The sequence below is a fragment of the Buteo buteo genome, chromosome 16 (assembly GCF_964188355.1).
Source record: "Buteo buteo chromosome 16, bButBut1.hap1.1, whole genome shotgun sequence".
NCBI classification, from domain to species: domain Eukaryota; kingdom Metazoa; phylum Chordata; class Aves; order Accipitriformes; family Accipitridae; genus Buteo; species Buteo buteo.
In genome coordinates this window covers 28570447-28588347 of record NC_134186.1, presented here as the reverse complement: position 1 = coordinate 28588347, position 17901 = coordinate 28570447, and the positions used below count along the sequence as shown (strand labels likewise).

At 43.3% G+C, this 17901-nt stretch overlaps 2 protein-coding genes across 9 annotated transcripts in view; both read left to right on the top strand.

The window, feature by feature from the left end:
* Window positions 1-2864: 2864 nt before the first annotated feature.
* Window positions 2865-9353, top strand: LOC142040411 (CD59 glycoprotein-like). Of its 3 annotated transcripts, none has more exons than XM_075048310.1 (5): window positions 2917-2985; window positions 4885-4946; window positions 5441-5513; window positions 6194-6295; window positions 7720-9353. In XM_075048310.1, the coding sequence occupies exons 3-5, from the start codon at window positions 5450-5452 to the stop codon at window positions 7911-7913; spliced, it is 360 nt and encodes a 119-aa protein (XP_074904411.1). In that variant the 5' UTR covers window positions 2917-2985; window positions 4885-4946; window positions 5441-5449; the 3' UTR covers window positions 7914-9353. The 3 variants fall into 3 exon arrangements, with proteins under 3 accessions (XP_074904408.1, XP_074904411.1, XP_074904410.1); XM_075048309.1 differs by having other exon boundaries at window positions 4885-4960; XM_075048307.1 differs by lacking the exon at window positions 4885-4946 and having other exon boundaries at window positions 2865-2985.
* Window positions 9354-12165: 2812 nt separating this feature from the next.
* Window positions 12166-17901, top strand: part of LOC142040407 (uncharacterized) — a 45030-nt gene continuing 39294 nt past the window's right edge. For 4 of the 6 annotated variants that reach the window (XM_075048297.1, XM_075048296.1, XM_075048295.1 and 1 more), the window contains exons 1-3: window positions 12166-12539; window positions 16270-16327; window positions 16975-17118. In XM_075048297.1, the coding sequence (XP_074904398.1) occupies window positions 16283-16327; window positions 16975-17118 (189 nt within the window). In that variant the 5' untranslated portion in view covers window positions 12166-12539; window positions 16270-16282. Of the gene's footprint in view, window positions 12540-16269; window positions 16328-16955; window positions 17119-17901 lie in introns of all 6 variants that reach the window. The other 2 variants (XM_075048299.1, XM_075048298.1) reach the window with 2 other exon arrangements.

Here is a 17901-nt window from a genome sequence, read left to right as displayed (position 1 = left end):
ATTTTGGCATGTGGCACTTTGCCTAAAAGCTAACAGATGCCTCGTACATCTGGTTCCTGCAAGTGTTGTTAACTCTTCATTATATGCGTTTGAAGTAGGGCTTATGCCAGTGGTTCTCCTCACCCCACCCCAAACTCTGAAGCTTATGCCAGATTGGTATGAAAAGCAAAGCAGCTGAGCCCAGTGAAGAAAACAAGGAATCGGTTCTGTTTGCCAGCATTGCTGAGCTGTAGAAATCTTCACTGAGAAAGCGGGAGAGAATTGGCTCGAGGTCCCGCTTCAGAAGACAGCACTTCACCAGTGCTCTGACTGATCCAGCGAGCAGGTGTTGGTGTTCAGCAGACCCAACTGCTAAATCCTTCCTATGGTGGTTATAATCCGTGCAATACACGCGCACAGGTTATAACATATGTATGTCCTCCGCTTTGGCCGCCATCCGTCAGGTTCAGCCTGATGTTCTATCAGCTTCTCCTGACGCAGATCCTGACCGATGCTTGCTTAGGACTTCTGTCGAGGTAAAATAAGTCTTGTTGAACATCTGTGGTGAAAAGCCTAGCACATCCAACGCAAATCTGTAACTGATCTGGTCCTTTTTTGGTATGTGGAAGAGGCCTACGCCGACAGTCTCTTTGTAATTGCGCTGGAGGATTCCTTCAGCATTTTTTGTGGGCTTTTGCTGACTGGTTGTAAGAGACTGTTGGCTGGAAATGTTTGTCTTGATGTTGCTGCGGCAAAGACCTTCAACATCCTGTTGCCGTGGGGGAGTACGCGCAAAATGCCCCTGAAGAAACCACCATATCCACCTGAAGCTAGCAGTGCCTACCAAGCTGTGCTTGCCCACGAGCAAGGTGAAGAAACCACCGTGAACACCTGGGCACGCGCCCATGGAGGAACATGGGGCGGCACGTATGGTAATGAGCTCCGTGGAAATGGGTGGACTTTTCGGAGAAATCATGGGGACCGGAACAATAAAAGAACTGCGTACTCCTCTCAAAAAACTGAAAAAGCACCTGAAAAGCAACTGCAACTAGAAAGTAACAGAGGAAAACCTGCAGTGCTTGGGACTGGGCCTTTGGCTGGAACCTGGACCCTCCATCCCCTGCATCGGGACCGAGTCAACGGGACGTTGCTGGCTTCGTGGTGGTGGTGGTAACTAGTCTTGCTGCATCTCTTCCGTTTTCTTGCTTAGGTCTTCCTCTTTTTCCTTTCTTCTTCCCTCTGTCCTGTCGCTATTATCAGTTGTTATAGGAAATAAAACTTGTAAGGTTGTACGGCATCTGACCTCGTTTGTGTCTTAATCTCACTCTTGGGATCGTTTAAGAACCCTCCCCGATATCGGATCGGGACACTGGTTTAGTGGAGAGAACCTTTGGCCACCATTTCCTTGCTGTGACTGTGTTCTGGGTTTGCGTTGTGTGGTTTTGGTAGCGGGGAGGGGTTGCAGGGGTGGCTTCTGTGAGAAAATGCCCACTCGGGCAGCAGACTGCATAATGCGAGAAAAAAACAAGTGGTGTGCCAGCCAGTGGGGGGGGGAGAAGCCCACCAAAAGTTGCTGTGCAAGTTATTCCAGTGCTGCATTTTTTTTTCCTGTCATTGTTAAAAGTAATTTCTTATTGCTGGTGTGAAGAATGTAAGGTGGAAAATTCAGGTCAAGTAGGAAATACCATTTATCTGTGAAGATAGAGATAAATTTATCCTCTGTAGGAGAAACTGCATACAGATTTCAGGACGGGAAAATGGGTAAATGTTCAGCTATGGCTGAAGTTCAGTTCGTTGTTCCCAGTTCCTCATCGCAAAATTTTCTAAGTGAATGAACAAATTTAGGATTTTTTTTTATCAAGTCTTAATTGAATGGATCTTCATTTAATAAGTTGCATACAGTAACACACAAGCATCTTGCTCTTACATCCCTTTGCTTTTATTTATGGCTTAAACAGAGGTAAAGTCTTAAGGACGTAAGATCATAGGCTGAGCTTAACCACTAACACACTGACAGAATCCGGTTTCAGTTCTCAGTGGTTTAGGGTTTACTTTAGATTTAACGTATGAATTGGCAGTTGCGCTGCGGTAGCAAAAATAAATCCAGAATACTTTTTTCAATACGACTGCTAGTTACAGGTATTTCATACTGTACTCAAGTCAGTGCTTAATGTTTGGTTTTTTTTTTTTTTACTATATAGTATTGATGTAAATCTGTTAATATAACAAAACCACTTTTGGTGTCCTCAACTATGTTTCTGTTGCTCTCCCTCCGTGTTTTTCTAGGTTGTGAATGTTCCCATCTATGTTCAGCTACCTCTGGAGGAAGCCGGCGCTTTCGGTTCCTGCTTGTTGCCCTTTGTGCGTTCTAAAACTCTTCCATCATTTTCCTATCTATTAATTCATACCATTTATTTAATTAATGTTAACCATTTATTTTATGTGACGATGCATGACAGGCCGCCTCACGCTTTAGGACGAAGGCGGTTGAGGGTGATGTCCGATTCTAATCCAGCTCATCCCATTTTCTTACTCCGTTGCTCTGGCCACGCAAGAAGCCGGGGGCCACCCCCCCCCCCCCCCCCCCCCCAATTTACCTGTTGCCCCCCGGGTTGTGTGTGCAGAAGGGAACTGCGGGTTTAATTTCGGGGATAGAAATTAAGCGTAGGCCAGCTAGCTCCACCTAACGAGGCGGGGAGAGGAATTTCTCCTTCCATCCATCAAGACACCCCCCCCCCCCAAAAAAAAAAAAAGTAAAAATAATCCTGGGAGTTGGCAGGGTTCTAGCCATACGCCTGTGGCTGCGTGGGTGCCTATCGCAGACATACACAACCACGATCGCTCACGATCCCTCCTCCCCCCCCCCATTTCCCCTCCCCCCGGGCCGGCCCACAGCCGTTGCTCCACCCCCGGGGGGGTGTGTGTGACACAGCCTGTCGCGATAGCGTTGTCGCCGTCCCGCCTCCAGCAGCCGGTGCGGGGCTGGTCGGTACCCGGTGCTCGGGGGTAGGTAAGGGGGGGGGGGGGGGGGCGGCTTTTCGGTGCCCATTGGGGCGCAGGGGGATTTATTTTTTTTGGGGGGGGGCAGCCCCTCGTCTCGCTGGGAGCCTGGCTGAGGTGAAATGGTGGTCGGGGCTGGGGGGGGGGGGATAAGCGGGGAGAAGAATGTTTTCTTCAGAGTGGGGAGGGACGGGGGGGGAGGTTTTAGGTGGAAATCTGTATTTATAACGTATTAACCCGAGGAGGGGGGGGGGTGCGGATGTTTTTTTATATCTTTTTGGGCTGCCGCTCCGCGGGTCTGAGTCATGCCGGCGGGGCGGCCGCACCGCAGTGCGCTAAGCGGGGCGGGCTGCGGGTCCGTTCCGCACCGTTCCGCACCGATCCGCCCCGATCCGCCCGCAGGGCGAGGGGGGAACCGGGACTCCCACCCGGGAGACCCCCCCCAGTCACCCCAGCCCGCAGCGGCCAAGGCTTGGGGGGGGGGGGGCAGACACTACCCGGGGTGTGCTGCAGTTCAAAAAAAAAACCAAAAAAAATGCAGTTAACTTAAAAAAAAAACAAACCCAAAACAGATTGGGGGGGGGCAGGAATGGGGCTCTTCGTCCTAGTTACCCTTTTCTTGCCTTTTTTCTGCTCTGGGGTTATGGTGAAAGTAGCAGTAGCTGTTGTAAGGGTGTGCTCTCCCAGGTGGGACTGCGGAGGAACGGTTCTGGTTCGCCACCAAGGCGGTAAAGCCTTTCTTGCTGTTGGGATTGCTGTTTCTTGATATTTCTTGTTATTGAGACTGGTTGGATGCTTGAGTTAAAGCAGCGGTTTAGAAAATTCAGTTGAGGAAGCGTTTTCTGTTTTCTTTTAAGCCATGTTGCAATTTGCTGTCCACATAGGTATGTTCTAAGCTAAAATTTCACTGTTTTCTCATCTGTTTGTTCAGGAGTACGAAAAAAATGACTCATTTTCACAAAAATAGATTGGTCAAAGCTGTTATGCTGGCTCTGATGATTTTTACTAACCTGCCTTATATTTATTCTGCTCACGACTTGGTTTTGCTAAAAGGCAAAACCCTTTTACTCTGCCAACAGCATTGGGCGGGTGAGGGCTCTGGGAAGATGGAGAAGTTCCCAGGGAGGATCTTGTTGCTGTCCAGAACGGCTCTTGCTTTAACCACCAGAGCAGCGGCACTCCCGCAGATTCACGTCACTGTGGGATGAGCCTCTGGTCTTGGAAGGCTTCTCACAAAGTTGTTTACCCCAGAAAATCATCTCGTCTTGCACATTATGGGTTTGGTTTTTCTTAGTTCTGCTCAATAGGAAATCATACAGACAGAAAAAAAAGTTAGTGGTTTGGTTTTGGTTTTGGGGTGGGTTTTTTTTTTTTGTGAATTGGGTCATTTTTGTCAGTAGAAAAGTGAACTAGACTTAAGGTTGAAAAGGATTTCAGTATTATTTTATTATGAAATCATCTTTTCAAGTCCACAGTCGGTCTTCTGGGAGGAAAAAACTCCATCTCAACATGATTATGGTCTGCCACGCTAGACTCTTAGCTGCATATAGAAATAGCTTCAAGCAGTATTAACAGGGTCAAGAGCAGCAATGTAACTGTTTCCCTGCAGTCTTATCATAAGTGAAACTTGTTATCTGAATGCCTTTAATTTTTTGGGACTTGCAATCCCACTTGAGCTTTGAAGACAAACATGAAATCATGCCCTCCTAGCGCAAGTACGGCCCCTCTCTCCCTCTCTCCCCCTTGTATCTGCTTGATACTGAGTCTGAGTAGCCTACTCCCTGCAATAGCAGAGATTTTTTTAGTAGTAGATATTACTGTTTGTAGTTCAGAATCTGTGTGCAGAAGTCTAACGACTCCTGCCTTGGAGTTGTCTACGTTAAAAAACAATCCTGACCTTCCTAGCTCACTGCTACCTGTGGAATACAGAGATCGTGGAGGACTCGAGCCATCGCTGCAGTCACACGGTGGGTTATTGCAGGTCAGTCCTTTAGTGAGAGGGAGAAATTTTGGGAGAGGAGAGGCAAAAGTCCCCCTAGTGCAGACAAATCTCTTGCAATCCCATGAGAGAGAAGAAAGGAGCACAGTCTGGGTCCAGGTTTATTGGGGAATTGCTGTAAAAGAAAAAACATTCGAGATCTAAATGGTCTCTCTTTTTTGTTGGGTGCATTTGTAGCTGTAAGAAATAGGGAGACCTGTGGAATGGTGTAATCGGAGGGGAGCAAGGAGACCCGTCTACAGCCTGTCGGGGCTCAAATCTCAGTTCTCAGAATAAAAATCCTCTTTCGGGAAGTGCAAAGTTACTTTTCTCTCTTCTCTTTCACTGGTTTTCCTGGCCAATGCCTTCAGCTCCATACTGAATCAAGTCTTGAAACCTCGATTCCTCACCATGTATTTTGCTAGTTTCAGGTAGCTTTTAAGTATAATAAACATCTAACGTGTGTTTATGCCTCCAACTTAGGCAAGAAGCATGATCAAGATGAACTGCGTCATATTAACTGCCTGCATTGTTCTGGTTGCTTTTTGTAGTTGCGGTGAGTATAAGGGAGGTGCTTTCCTGCTGTCATGTTATGACTGGGGCTGAGGAAATCATGGAAAAAAATGTCAGAGAAGGAAAAATAACAAGGAAAGGCCTGGATTATTTGATACGACTTTGAGGAATGACAGAAACCATCGAAGTAGGGCTTAGTTTCTGTTGCTGATTGTCTTTGGTCAGAAGAGAGAATTAGGTGCAGAACATGACGCTGCTTAATATGGCAACAGACTGGTGTGTTTTGCTGCTAGAAGATTGGATTCCTGGTATGTAAATTGGAAAGTAGGCGTATGGCAGGAGAGAGAAATGAGATGAAATAAAGAAGGGCTAGAATAAAATTCTGCTGAAAGTGTCTCTTGTTGTCTGTCCTTTTGGAAAAGGCAGTCTTTAAGAGTAGATAAACGAAGCAAACATTTAGTATCTTGTTCTGCAGGCACATAAAGGTAAATGGTTTGAAAAATGGCCTAAGTACATGCTTCAAAATCTTCCTTTCAAAACTGCCTGTCTCAGTTTGTACCCTGACAAAAGCTTGTAAATTTTAGCTTACGTCTTGAGTTTAATAACCAGGCATATGTTTTCTGACAGTTAGATGCAGATAGTGATTCACCTCTTTTTACTTTTTAATGCTGCTACTGTTTCAGTACTTTACTATTCAGTAAAGATAAACCCTTGTCTTCTTAGGTTATGCTCTAAGGTGCTACCACTGCGAGAACAGCCCTTCCTTGTGCAAGACCAATAGTACTTGCTTAGCGTCTGAAGATACTTGCTTGCAGATGAAATTTGGTATGTAGACTGTTCCACAGAACTAAAATAAACATGGTTATATCAGTTTTCATTGCCTGTATGCTTGTAATCTGGCCTTAGTGTGCATTTCTTAGCCTCACTCAAAAGAAGGCTGCAAATACTATTGAAGGTCATGCTTATATCCAAGCAACTCATGAAGATAATGATGATTTAGATAGCTGATTTATACTTGTATGAGCATATACACAGATAACTGTATATCCAGATTTGAAAAACAAAACAAAACAAAACAAAAAAACCACCACCCAAGGGAGATGGAAGAAAACAGGAGACAGCATTGACTTTAAAATACAAAACTTTTGCCCTGAATTTGTTGCTCTCTAAAAACAGATAAAGCATGTGTAACCCACAAAATAAACCTGCAGGTGAAGACTCAGTTGTTTATGAATTGACACTATTAAAACAAATTATCTTTTCCTGAGGGGGAAGTGACCTGCATCTCAGAAAGACGGTCAGGGATGTTGAGCGCACAGAATTCTTGCTCTAGTTGTTAAATAACATTTAAGTAACTCTATTGCTACTGGTGACAGGGGTTTCATTGGAAAAACAGAAGTACCAAGTCAACTGAAATAATCTCCTGCTTTCCCAACTGGTTCCCTCTGCTCTAGAAACAGTTTTGGGCTGGCTTTGGACAGCGGGAACCCAGATGGGGTGGGACCGCTCTGTTCCCTGGCAAGGTCCGTGCTAAAGCTCATGCCTTGGCATGGAGGAATGAAGCTTCTTCTAATGCTCCTGGACCAGGATGCTGCTCTGTGCAGCTTGCATCAGAAGGAATTTTCTCTTTTGCTGTTTCCCTTGAGCCTAAATCTTTATGAGCACAAAGCGTAGCCTTTCTAGCGCACAGCCTAGGGCGGTTGTCCATCGGCAGAGTCGGGAGTCGAGTACTTGAGGTGTCAAGCTAGGGTCAGTGGAAGACAAGGTGTTTGATCTCTGGTGTCCAGGGGAATGAGCAAGAAAAGTGGAGGACTCTTCTGCTCTTCAAGCTCTGTCTTCCGCATGTTGCTTCTGGAAATGAAGCTGGTTAGATCCAGCGGGATGAGCTGGGTGGTAACGCACTAGCCTTCTTTGGCAGGAGCCCCAGAGTAGGTATCACTCAAGCTTCACCCTGTATCTCCCAGTGGGTCATTTGGACTGAATTGGAAGCACTGGTAAGCTTGAGCTGGAAATCTTTCTTAATCTATGGCTAAGAGCTACAAGAGAGTACTGTGGAGGCAGGACCATGGCTTGCTGTCGCTATTCACACTACTAAATTCCTAGTGAAGGCAAATTTGGAAACTTATAAGCACTTGAAAGAAGCTAAAAAAGCAAGTATGTGGCAGTCTAGGCAGTGATTCTCTCTCTGTACCAAAAATGGTATTACTTTCAATATTCTCTTAATCTGTTTAATTTTTTTTTTTTTTTAGGTAAATTGAGAACTTTCGCCTGCTGGAAGGCATCCCAGTGCAGTGTGAATGATATTGCTGAATTCTTCCAGTTGGATAATTTTGAATTCTTTTGCTGCCAACACGACTTGTGCAATGAGAGCACAATTACTAGGGTTAACAAAGCAGCCTTCAGTATTGCCTCTGTAATGACCATGTTATGGATGCTTCTGTAATAATCCTGATTTGTATGCCGTACTTTCAAGCTGAAGTTATACAAAATCATTAATGCTCTTCTGAATTGTACTTCTCACATTTTCAGTTCCTAATTGTGGGCAGAAACGTTACCTTTTAATTTTAAATTCTGTTTCCTGAGGTTCCATCTGTTAAATCACTGTCTCCATTCATGGGAAGGAGATGTATATTGTTACCAGTTATAGGGAATTCATGTATTTTGGCCTGCCTTCTTCATGGGGAAAATAGCTTGTTAGGAAGTAGTGTCATCTTGTGGAGAACCTGGGCAAACTTCAGTGGGTGATGTGAAAGGGAAGGAATACTATAGGTTTTATGCTGGAAAGGTATAATTTCTTAAAATTGTAATTATTTTTGTTGGGATTTTGGGGGTGATTTTTTTTTGGGGGGGTGCTCCCTTGTCATACACCAAGCAGTGGATTTGCCCTCAAGACAAGAAGTGTTGGATCATAAGTATAAACTTGCTGCAGTCCTCATGACGACTATGGCAATATTTAGTTTCAAGTGATTTAGACTCTGTTCCCATCACTGTAACGTTTTTCTTTTCTTTTCTTTTTACAAGCCAATGATATATCCTTGTAAGTACTGTTATTTTGGGAGGAAGCATCTACATTTCCTAAACCAAAACAAAAATGATGCTATAAGTGAGAAACACTTTCCTCTCTTTTTATATTTCCGTGAGTATGCAGACGACACGTTAGCTGCTTTTTTCCACCCTTACACTTTATCCATGTCTACGATTTTAACTAAGCATGTGCTTTGCACTGAGTATTTATTGGTATACTGAAAATTATAAAATGCTAAGGAATGGAAGTGGCACATCTAGTTTATTTTCCCACATAGTCCGCTTTTGGTTTTTGTTGAAAAAAGTGACATGTAAACTTAACCCTTCAAGCTCCAACCTAAGAGTATTAAAAAAACCTTGCAGAACTTTATATTTTGACTTTTATGCAACTCTATAAATGCCAGTACAAAATACACATGCATTTATATAGCATGAAGAAAAAAACGCTCGGTTTGGATGTGTAAGAGGTCTGGAGCTGAAATAGTATGTACATTGCTTTGCCTCGGTGGTGGAGACAGACCTTTAATACTTCTCTGGTAGCTGGGGACCCTCTCAGTCAGGTACAATGTCAAATTCTGGTTTTAATCTTCCGGAGCTCTTGGCATGTCCCTGCAAGAGTTGTGGTCCATTGCCAATGGCGTATTCTCTTTCTGAGGATGCTCGCTTGTGCTACGCAGCATGCCAGTGACACCAGTTCCCCCAGTCATAACAAGGGTGTTACTCCAACTCCATGATATATTCTGCAATGTATCTTTTAGTTAAGCTTATCTTAGCTATGAAAGCATCCTGGGATCTCTCTGTTCACTCGAAATATGGGAATCATCCTGTCTTTGATTAATAAAAATGTCAAAAAAGAAAATGTGGAGAGTGTGGCTACTTATTGGCGCGCTGTTTACAGCTGGACATAACTCTAGGCATTTCCGCGTGAGATGCATCCATGTTTCCCATCCAGAGACTCTCAACAAGTTGCAGGTAGACTTCTCTCACTTCTTCTCTCGGGGTGAGTGCTACGTGTAGTCGGTTAGCTTTGGCACAGTGGTTATTTGCTTTAGGGAGCTGTTTGATAGGACAAGGGGTAATGGTTTTACATTAAAAGAGGGGTTAGATTCAGACTAGATAGAAGGAAGAAATGTTTTACGATGAGGGTGGTGAAACGCTGGAGCAGGTTGCCCAGAGAGGTGGTGGATGCCCCATCCCTGGAGATTTGATGTTGTGCTAGAAAGAAGAAAACAGTCCTTGATTTCCCAGTCTCTTGTCCTTCCACCTTTTTATTTCCCATCCTGTTAACAAAAGCAGACACTTAAAAGACAGTAATTTCTGGGCAGTGACTCAGTGACTTTTTCCACTGATGCACCACCATTTGTCAAGCTCTTGCTCATCTCAGATGGAAAAAGTGGTATTAAAGCATGGACTCAATATACAGTTGTGGGAAGGTTTGTAGCAAAGAAATTAACTTGTGTTAGACAAGCTGATAGATTCCTTATGCTTAAACCGTTGTTTTTTTTCTCTACTATATTGCCAATGTCCCTCTTTTGATGGTTGGCACTTTTAAACCTGTTTTATTGCTGTATGGTCTGCATAGTAAAAGATTCTTTTTTTTTTAATAAGCACAAAAAGAAGCTCTGTATTTTGTCTAATAATAGTTTGAAAAATAATTTTTAATATTTGTGTTTTGATAGCCTTGAATACTTTCTTGTCTAATCTGTCATATTTCTTTCTTTTTCTTCTCCAAGCAGCTTGAGCAATGAGTCCTTGTGGTTTGTACTCTAGAAGGCCACTTCTTTTGTAAAGATCAACAAGAACATTGTTTAATTCTTGTGGTGAGAATGCATGTAGCAAAGTAAGAGAATTTGCTATGATAGCAAAAAAATTTCAAAAAAAAAAAAAAGACTAGATTTCAAGTGGAAAGTATCCCTTTTGTCTCTCTCCTGGGAGGGGCAGATTAGTTATGTAGGCTGATTCTCATCTCATGCTATTTACAAGCTAAATTGTGATGCAGGGTTTCGTGTTTTGGTATATATTTGCATCTTCTAAGCTGGCGTGGTCTGATGGGTGAGGTCTCCTGCAGAAAGAGTTGTTGAACAGGGACTGCTGCTTGAACTTTGGCACTTCTCCCACTGCTGCTCTATTATGTCCAGATTTGATGGCCAGCCCTCAAAGATGGGTGACCAGAGCCATCAAAACCTTAGATCAAATACAATTCCATTTAGTGATGGTAAGACAATATAGTACAGGGTGCCAGCGATCAATTCTGCGCACAAGTATCGCATCGGTGCAAATAATTGATTTTGCTTTAGGTTTGCATACGCTTTAAAGACAGGTCCATCTTTGCTCTGAGCTACAGAGCAAATAACCCCCATCAGGTTGTTATAAAATTTTCTGTAGCATTAATTGGTCATTTGTGTGTACTTTTGTGACTGTTCACTTTTACATCCATCCCTATTCTTAAGTCAGTGATTTTTCACTCTGTGTAACAGTAGGGTTAATGTGTGTGATAGTTTCTTGACTCTTATTTATATCTAATCATGGCCCTGTTACTGGATGGACTGGAATTTAGCTCTTTTCTGGTTGTAACCGCTAATTGCAAGGAACTGAGGGACTGGTGGGAAGTCACAGAATCACAGACTGGCTGAGACTGGAAGGGACCTCTGGAGGTATCTGGTCCAACTCCCTCCTCGGTCACCCTCACAGTGAAAAAGTGTTTCCTGATGTTCAGAGGGAACGTCCTGGGTTTCAGATTGTGCCCGTTGCCTCTGCTCCTGGCACTGGGCACTGCTGCAAAGAGCCTGAACTTATGCTTGTCTGGGAAATGCCCAGGCTGTCACTGGGACACACCAGAAACCAAACAGTGCCACATACTGCTAGAAAGCTGCAGTTTGCCCACAGGAAAAATGACTATCTAACCTATTACAGAACGCAAAATACAACAGCCGCTGCTGCCAGATGCAATGTACAGCTTGCTTTTGTGCTTATACCCGTAGAAAGCTGGAGGTGGTTTTCTTTTTTTCTGCTTAGAAAAAGGACTTTCGATCCAACTCTCTCCCTGAAAGCAAGATCAATGTAACTATTGTTATGAAAATTCCCTTCCCTAACTATACAGCAACCAGTCTTTATAGTATCAAAGTGTTTTGTTATGTATTACTTCACATTATACACTGCAATGTAGTGAAGCAGTGGAATTTTACTGGAGACTGGCATTGTGCATGTGTAAGTATAACAAATGTAAGGACAGCCTGGCCCTGGAGAGAAGGACTTTGCTTCTTGGAAGCGTAGAGCTGTCCGTGAAGGATAAAAAATACCCCCGAACAACCAAGGTGACGCCAGCGTCGCGCCGTACCTGACCATCTGAAGGGTGTAAGGACCCCGTGTAAACCCACATTTGGGTTTGGCTGGGACACCTCACGCACACCAACCCTTTACTCCCGGGTTTCCCCACGACGCGCCCCAGCCCCTCTCCTCGGTCGGTGGATTTTCGTGACGCTCTGTGCGCCCTCGCTGACCTCAGAAACCGCCGCTGAATGGAATTCCTTCCCTCTACGGGAAATTTATCACGGGGCTTCACTTTTTCCTAACGTTTAACTTCATGTTCCTTGCTGAAATTGAAGACCATCGCTGCCATGGCCCCATACGGGCGGAAGATATTCTGCTCCTTTTTGGCAGGGTTACCCTTCTCCCCCCTAAAAATTCTTCCTCAGGTTGGGAAAGTGCCTCTCCAACCTTTCCTTGACCATTCTTCTCTCTTCCACTGAACGTTTAACTTTCTTTATTTTTTTTTTTTTAATTGTCTTGGGGGTTTATTTTTATTTTTTTCCCTCGGGAAAACGTTTTGTTCTGGTTTTATTTGCGGAGTGGGGGGGGGGGGAAATGCGAGTGCTGCCCGGTCCTCCGCGCCGCCAGGGGGCGCTGTGAGCTGCCGGCTGACGTTTCCCGCCGGGGCGTGGCGGATGCGGCGGGGGCCGCGCTGAGGGAAGAGGAGGAGGAGGAGGAGGAGGAGGAGGAGGAGGAGGAAGGAGCAGGGCCCGGCCGCCCCACCGGTACCCCGCAGGTGAGTGGGGCGGCGGGGGTTCGCCTGGCTGCGTTTTATTCCCTTCCCGTCGCCTTTAGGCTTTGCCGCGCCTCTCCGGGCCCGTCCCCAGAGCCCCCTTGGGGCCGCTGGCGGAGCAGGCCGTGCCCGGGGAGGAAGGCTCCCGGCCAGCCCGGTCTCCCTGCCTTGTGCCCTGGTGTGAAATGGATTAAAAGGTGCTCCCCGCCCTGGGGTTTGCTGTGGTGAAGGCATTGAGCACGGGGAGCCCCGCCGAAAACGGGGCGGGGAGGTGGGTTGGTGCCTTAACACCTCCTGTCACAGGCTGCTGGTAGCACTGCACTGCAGAAACACCGAGCGGGGGGAACTGCATCCGGCTGCTCGGGTGGAAATAGCTAATTCTCTGCACCCCACATGCACCTGCGCTTCACTGGGGGCTCTGCGCTGGTATCTTGTTTCTCCAGCGGTATACTGTTACACAGGAGTACTTCCCTTGTATATTATTTTTAAGAGGAAAATGCGGTCAGTGCTATTAAGAAACAGTGCTTATAATAGGCACCAGTAATAATCATATAAGTGTGCTCTTATATTAACTTTACAGAGTGCTTGTGGTTTGATTAACATGGCTTCAGTGTTTGTGCTTCTTTGCTGTATGTCATGTGTTCGTGCAGTTTTTGTCCAAGAGCTTTTAAGTTGTAGATGGCACGGACCATTTGAAAACAAGTTTAGCTTATTCAGCAGAAGAACCAACATCTTGGCAAGCTAGCAAACAAGGACAAAAGCAAGAATTGCAGATATAAGAAGAAAATAATTATATTAAAATGCTTTTCTTTCAGTATGTGTGTTTAAAGCACAAAATTGTTCTAGGAAACAGATTTAAAATACTAAAACACTTTACTGAGTTTTTACACACTTCTGCTATTGTCTGCTTTTCTGCTGTAGTCTTGTGGAAGAGAGGAGAAAGGGGACTGCCATTACCTTCCTTGGTAGTAAGAGGAGTGGAGTTCTGGCTCAGGGTTTTCTTCCATCATCTGTATTTCTGCAAGAGAAGGAGGAAAGGTCCTACCTTAATAGTTTCATAGTGAGAACTCAAATGAGTGCTCTTTGAAGCCATTTTTTATATCCAAACAGTGTTGTAATAGATGTGGGGAAAGTTAGACAAACACGAGTATTTCTGTGGGAGTCAGCAGACGGTTTCTCTGCCTCGTAGTCATCCGGGTAGGTGTTTGTAACAATTCCGTTCAGTACTTTACCATGTAGATTGCTCACCCTCAAGCTGTAGGATTTCTGTGACCGCTTCAGTATGAGCTGCTGCTGAAATCTGTCCTGTCCGCTGTTGTGTGCTCCTGAGTGCCCCTTGAGCTGGGTCCCGTGATATCTGACTTAAGTGCAGTAATTAGGCCAGAAACTACCCAGATGAATAATACATGGTTAGGTTTTTTTAGCTGGATTTGGCTGCAGCTAGTGCTGGGACAACAGAATGGATGAGTACGAAGGCAAAGCTGCCAATGGGACTTTTTTTTGGTAACATCCCGTTGTGATAAAAGCCAGTTGTGCTTTGAGCATCAGAAGAAACTTGTTTCATAAAATTAAGTGGGCCTCTGTTGTATCTCATGGAATTTGTGAAAGGTTCGAGTATTCTGCTTGTTGTTCTTTAGTGAAGAAGAAATTAATGGAAATGAGTGCGTAGTGAGTGACAAAGAATGGCCATCAACACAGTAGAATATGCAAGATGAAGAGCAGGGTGAGGTACTGGTAGTGATGAAGCAATGTGAAACCTTGAAAGTGAGGGTGAGCAGTTTGAACTTAGAGGGGAAAGACAAATTGTCTGTCAGTGTAAAAACTTCAGAGAGGGTAGCCACACCACAGATGATTTGGACTCCCTGCTTCTCTTATGCTGATAGTGCTATGTCCAGGACGTAGGCCTCCAAAGGAAGGAAAATGGTGATAGAAAACTTAATTGAATTCTGTTTAGATATACTGCAAGGAGAAGGGATGGAGTTGAGCAGTCCAGCATTCAGATTGCAGCTTCACCAACTTTAGTGCTTTAACTTGCTGTCTGTACCCCAGAAGAAGAGCAAAACCCATTATTGGTTGATTTCATGCTGGGTAAGGAAAGTCTGTTCAGTTTCGTTTCCCAGCTGGATTTGGAAAACTCGTCAATATTTAGTGTCCCTGATGTAAATAAAAATACATCAGAAAGTAGCGGTTAAGGTATTCAGGTAGGAATGCTGGCACGTGAAGTGAGCAAAAGTATTGCATCAGTTGGAGCTGGAAATGAGCTAAAGTATTCATAAATCAAATACAAATGTGCCACCACATTACATCTAGTGAGTCATTTTGACCTCTTCGTACCTGGGTAACCCTTTTATGTATCTGGAAATGAGCTTTTCAGTGAGAACAGATTTGATGTTACGGCTCTGGAGGAGTTATGAGAGGGGTTTTTACTTACAAGTTCTGTAATTCCGATCCTCAAGCCCATGGCTTGTTTATTGATTTTAATGTTCGAAAAGATTCTTGGTGTAATCCAGTTTGGCCTTGTAGATAATGTAGGCCATAGATTGCAGTCTGTGATTCCTGAGTTTAGCTTCTAAGTGATAAACAGCTTTAAAAGCTGCCTCTGCTAGCATTCTGCATACTCTTTAAGATAAGCTATGTGCTAATGTTTATTGTAAACTATTTTCCAAATTCAGACTGATCTGTGTATGCATATTTCAGAAGTCTGTAATACAGATTGGAAAGGACAGATTGTTTTCCTCTGGGTATTGCTAGTTGAGAGTGAAAATTACTGAACAGGTACAGCTTCTCTTCTCAGTTCATGCTGCTCTGTGGATGGAATATCCAGAGGCAGAGCAGGATATGTTAGTCTGCTCTTAAGATTATCTCTCCGAGACACAATTTGGAATTTACTACATGGGCTATTTTATAGACCTTGCCCATTTTTTTTCTCAACCAAGTTTGTCACTGTTATTCAGTAAAGGTCTTAACCTTTGAGCTGCCTTGTACCTACATGATCTTTAGGATTTTGCTTTTTAAAGCCTTGTTATGGCCTATACTTGTGTTTATTAGAAAGCTACAGCTTTCTTTGATCAGAAACTGTAATTATGTCTGGTACTTTGGTGCCATTTAGAAATTTGCGGTGCTTGATTGTGAGCAAAAGAAGCAAGGAATACTTGCTGTTCCTGGGGTTTCAGATGCAGGCATTTTATATGCTGATCGGCGACCTCAAGGGTTGCAACACTCCTTGTGTCTTTTAGATATGCAGCAGTCACACAGCAATTAATGCAGTTTGGCGCTCTTTAATGTTTTTAGTCTTTACGTATGATTTTACAGAAATATTTGTTGATATAATCCCTGTTATGTTGCAGTGGCAGGCAGTGTTTAAGGTCAGGTTAAATATTAGCAAACTATATGTGGTTTGTATCTTCTGTTTAAATGTGGGAGAAGCAACTGTGCTGAACAATGCTTTATGGCATTTACTCTTTAAACACTTCTTTGGATTATTTTTGATAGTATTGACGTTTTACTGACTAGCAGCTTTTAGAAAAGGCATATTATGCATATTTTATACATAATTTCATTATTTCTCAACAACTAGTAATGTAGTGGAGATCAGAGGTGCTGTCAGAATTGAACAAACCGATTAGTTTCAAGCATTTTACAGTGAAATATGTAGAGAGAAGTACAAGTTAATTACAGTTATCTGAGAATCACTGATACTTACCGTGGTATTATTTCATTTATTTTTTCATAGCCATCGTGAAACTATGTGGAAATGGGGTAGTGGAGATGATTCTCCTTCCAAAACAGTAGTAAGTACTGAATTACTATTAAAATAATATTTTCTTAAGAATTTCTGACTTAGAGGATCTTTAGTTGATGATATACTAATTGTGTGTATTTGCTCTTTCATAAATAAGTTGCTTAACTATTTTTACCATGACTCAGTTTTAGGACTCTCATAGTCAGGTTGGGTTCTTGCTTCCTGTCTGCTTGGTGTTTAATCTCTTGTGCATAACACAGCTGCTCTATTCCTCTTCACTATGCTTCTTTCGCTTTAAGAAAACAAGCTCTATCCCAAGTGTATTTTTTGTGTTTAGTATGTTCAGTATCAATATTGTGTTGCCACTAGGTTCAGTAACACTACTACTGGTTGTTGTGATGCAAATCCAGTAAATGAGCAAATTCAGTTTCAGATACCTTTGATGGTTTTGCTGTATATCAAACTAATATTCCTAAACTAGTTTCTAAGATTTATAATTTCATGTGTCTATCAAACTTGCTAAAAACAGACTGTTATCGGTACTGATGGTACATGTAAGTTTTAGTTTATTGCACTCTAATAAGATTTGCTGAATGTGTTTAAAAAAACCCCAAACAAACACCAAGTGAAGACTTTTTGCAGAAGCAGTGTTGTCTGCACCATTTTGTTTGTTCAAGGTATACTTAATGTCTGCAGGCTGCAGGCTCACAAGATGCAAGAAGCATGTCGGTGACGGATTTGACTGAACAGCTGACAAGTACTGAACAGCTGGTAACACAGCTAAAGGAGCTTGTCAGAGAGAAGGATGCTGAGCTTCGAAATAAAGATCTTCAGTTAAAGGTACCATGTGTGTATTCTTGTCTAAAACAGTGTTTAAAAACCCCCTTTGGTCCTGTTTAACATGAGCTGTTTTCATAGATACAGGCTTTATAGTCAGTTATAGCAACTGTAGGAACACAAGAAGCATTGGTCACAATTAGCTGTTTTGGTTCCTGGATGCTACCGCTTTTTGCCAGTATGTCTTCTCTTCCAAAATTGTAACTGGGTTTGGGTATTACACAGGCAATGTGTTCCTTGCATGAGCAGATGCACTTAATAATTGCAAGGGACAGACTGACTTGCCAAGAGCTAGAGGTGCATGGTCATTTTAGGCTAAATATGGGGAAAAACACCATCCAAATCGTTACTGGGCATTTAGTGAGATGCCAACTTACCTCAAATTGAATTTCTGTACATAATTTTTTATTTCTCCTTCCACTATAAATGTCTCTTTGTTGTATAATGATCTTACTGTTAATGCTTACTGTTATTATCCTCTGCTTTTGACTGATGTTAGGAAGGATGGAACTAGGAAGGAATTTGTATTTAACATCCTGAAGACTTTTGAGGGTTTGTTATTCTTACTAGTCATAAGGTTGTTCTGTTCCTGCAAGAGACTTATTTTTACACTTTTAAAAAGATGTCTTCTGTGGATGCGAACAGCCAAGTGTAAAAATACTGTTAAAAACTCAATTGTAAATGAAGTCGTCTCTTTAAATGAAATATGCTTTTATAGTATTATGAAGGTGTCTTTCTCTTTGCATCAGCCCCCCTCCCCCAAACCTCCTCTTTTTGTTAAAAAAT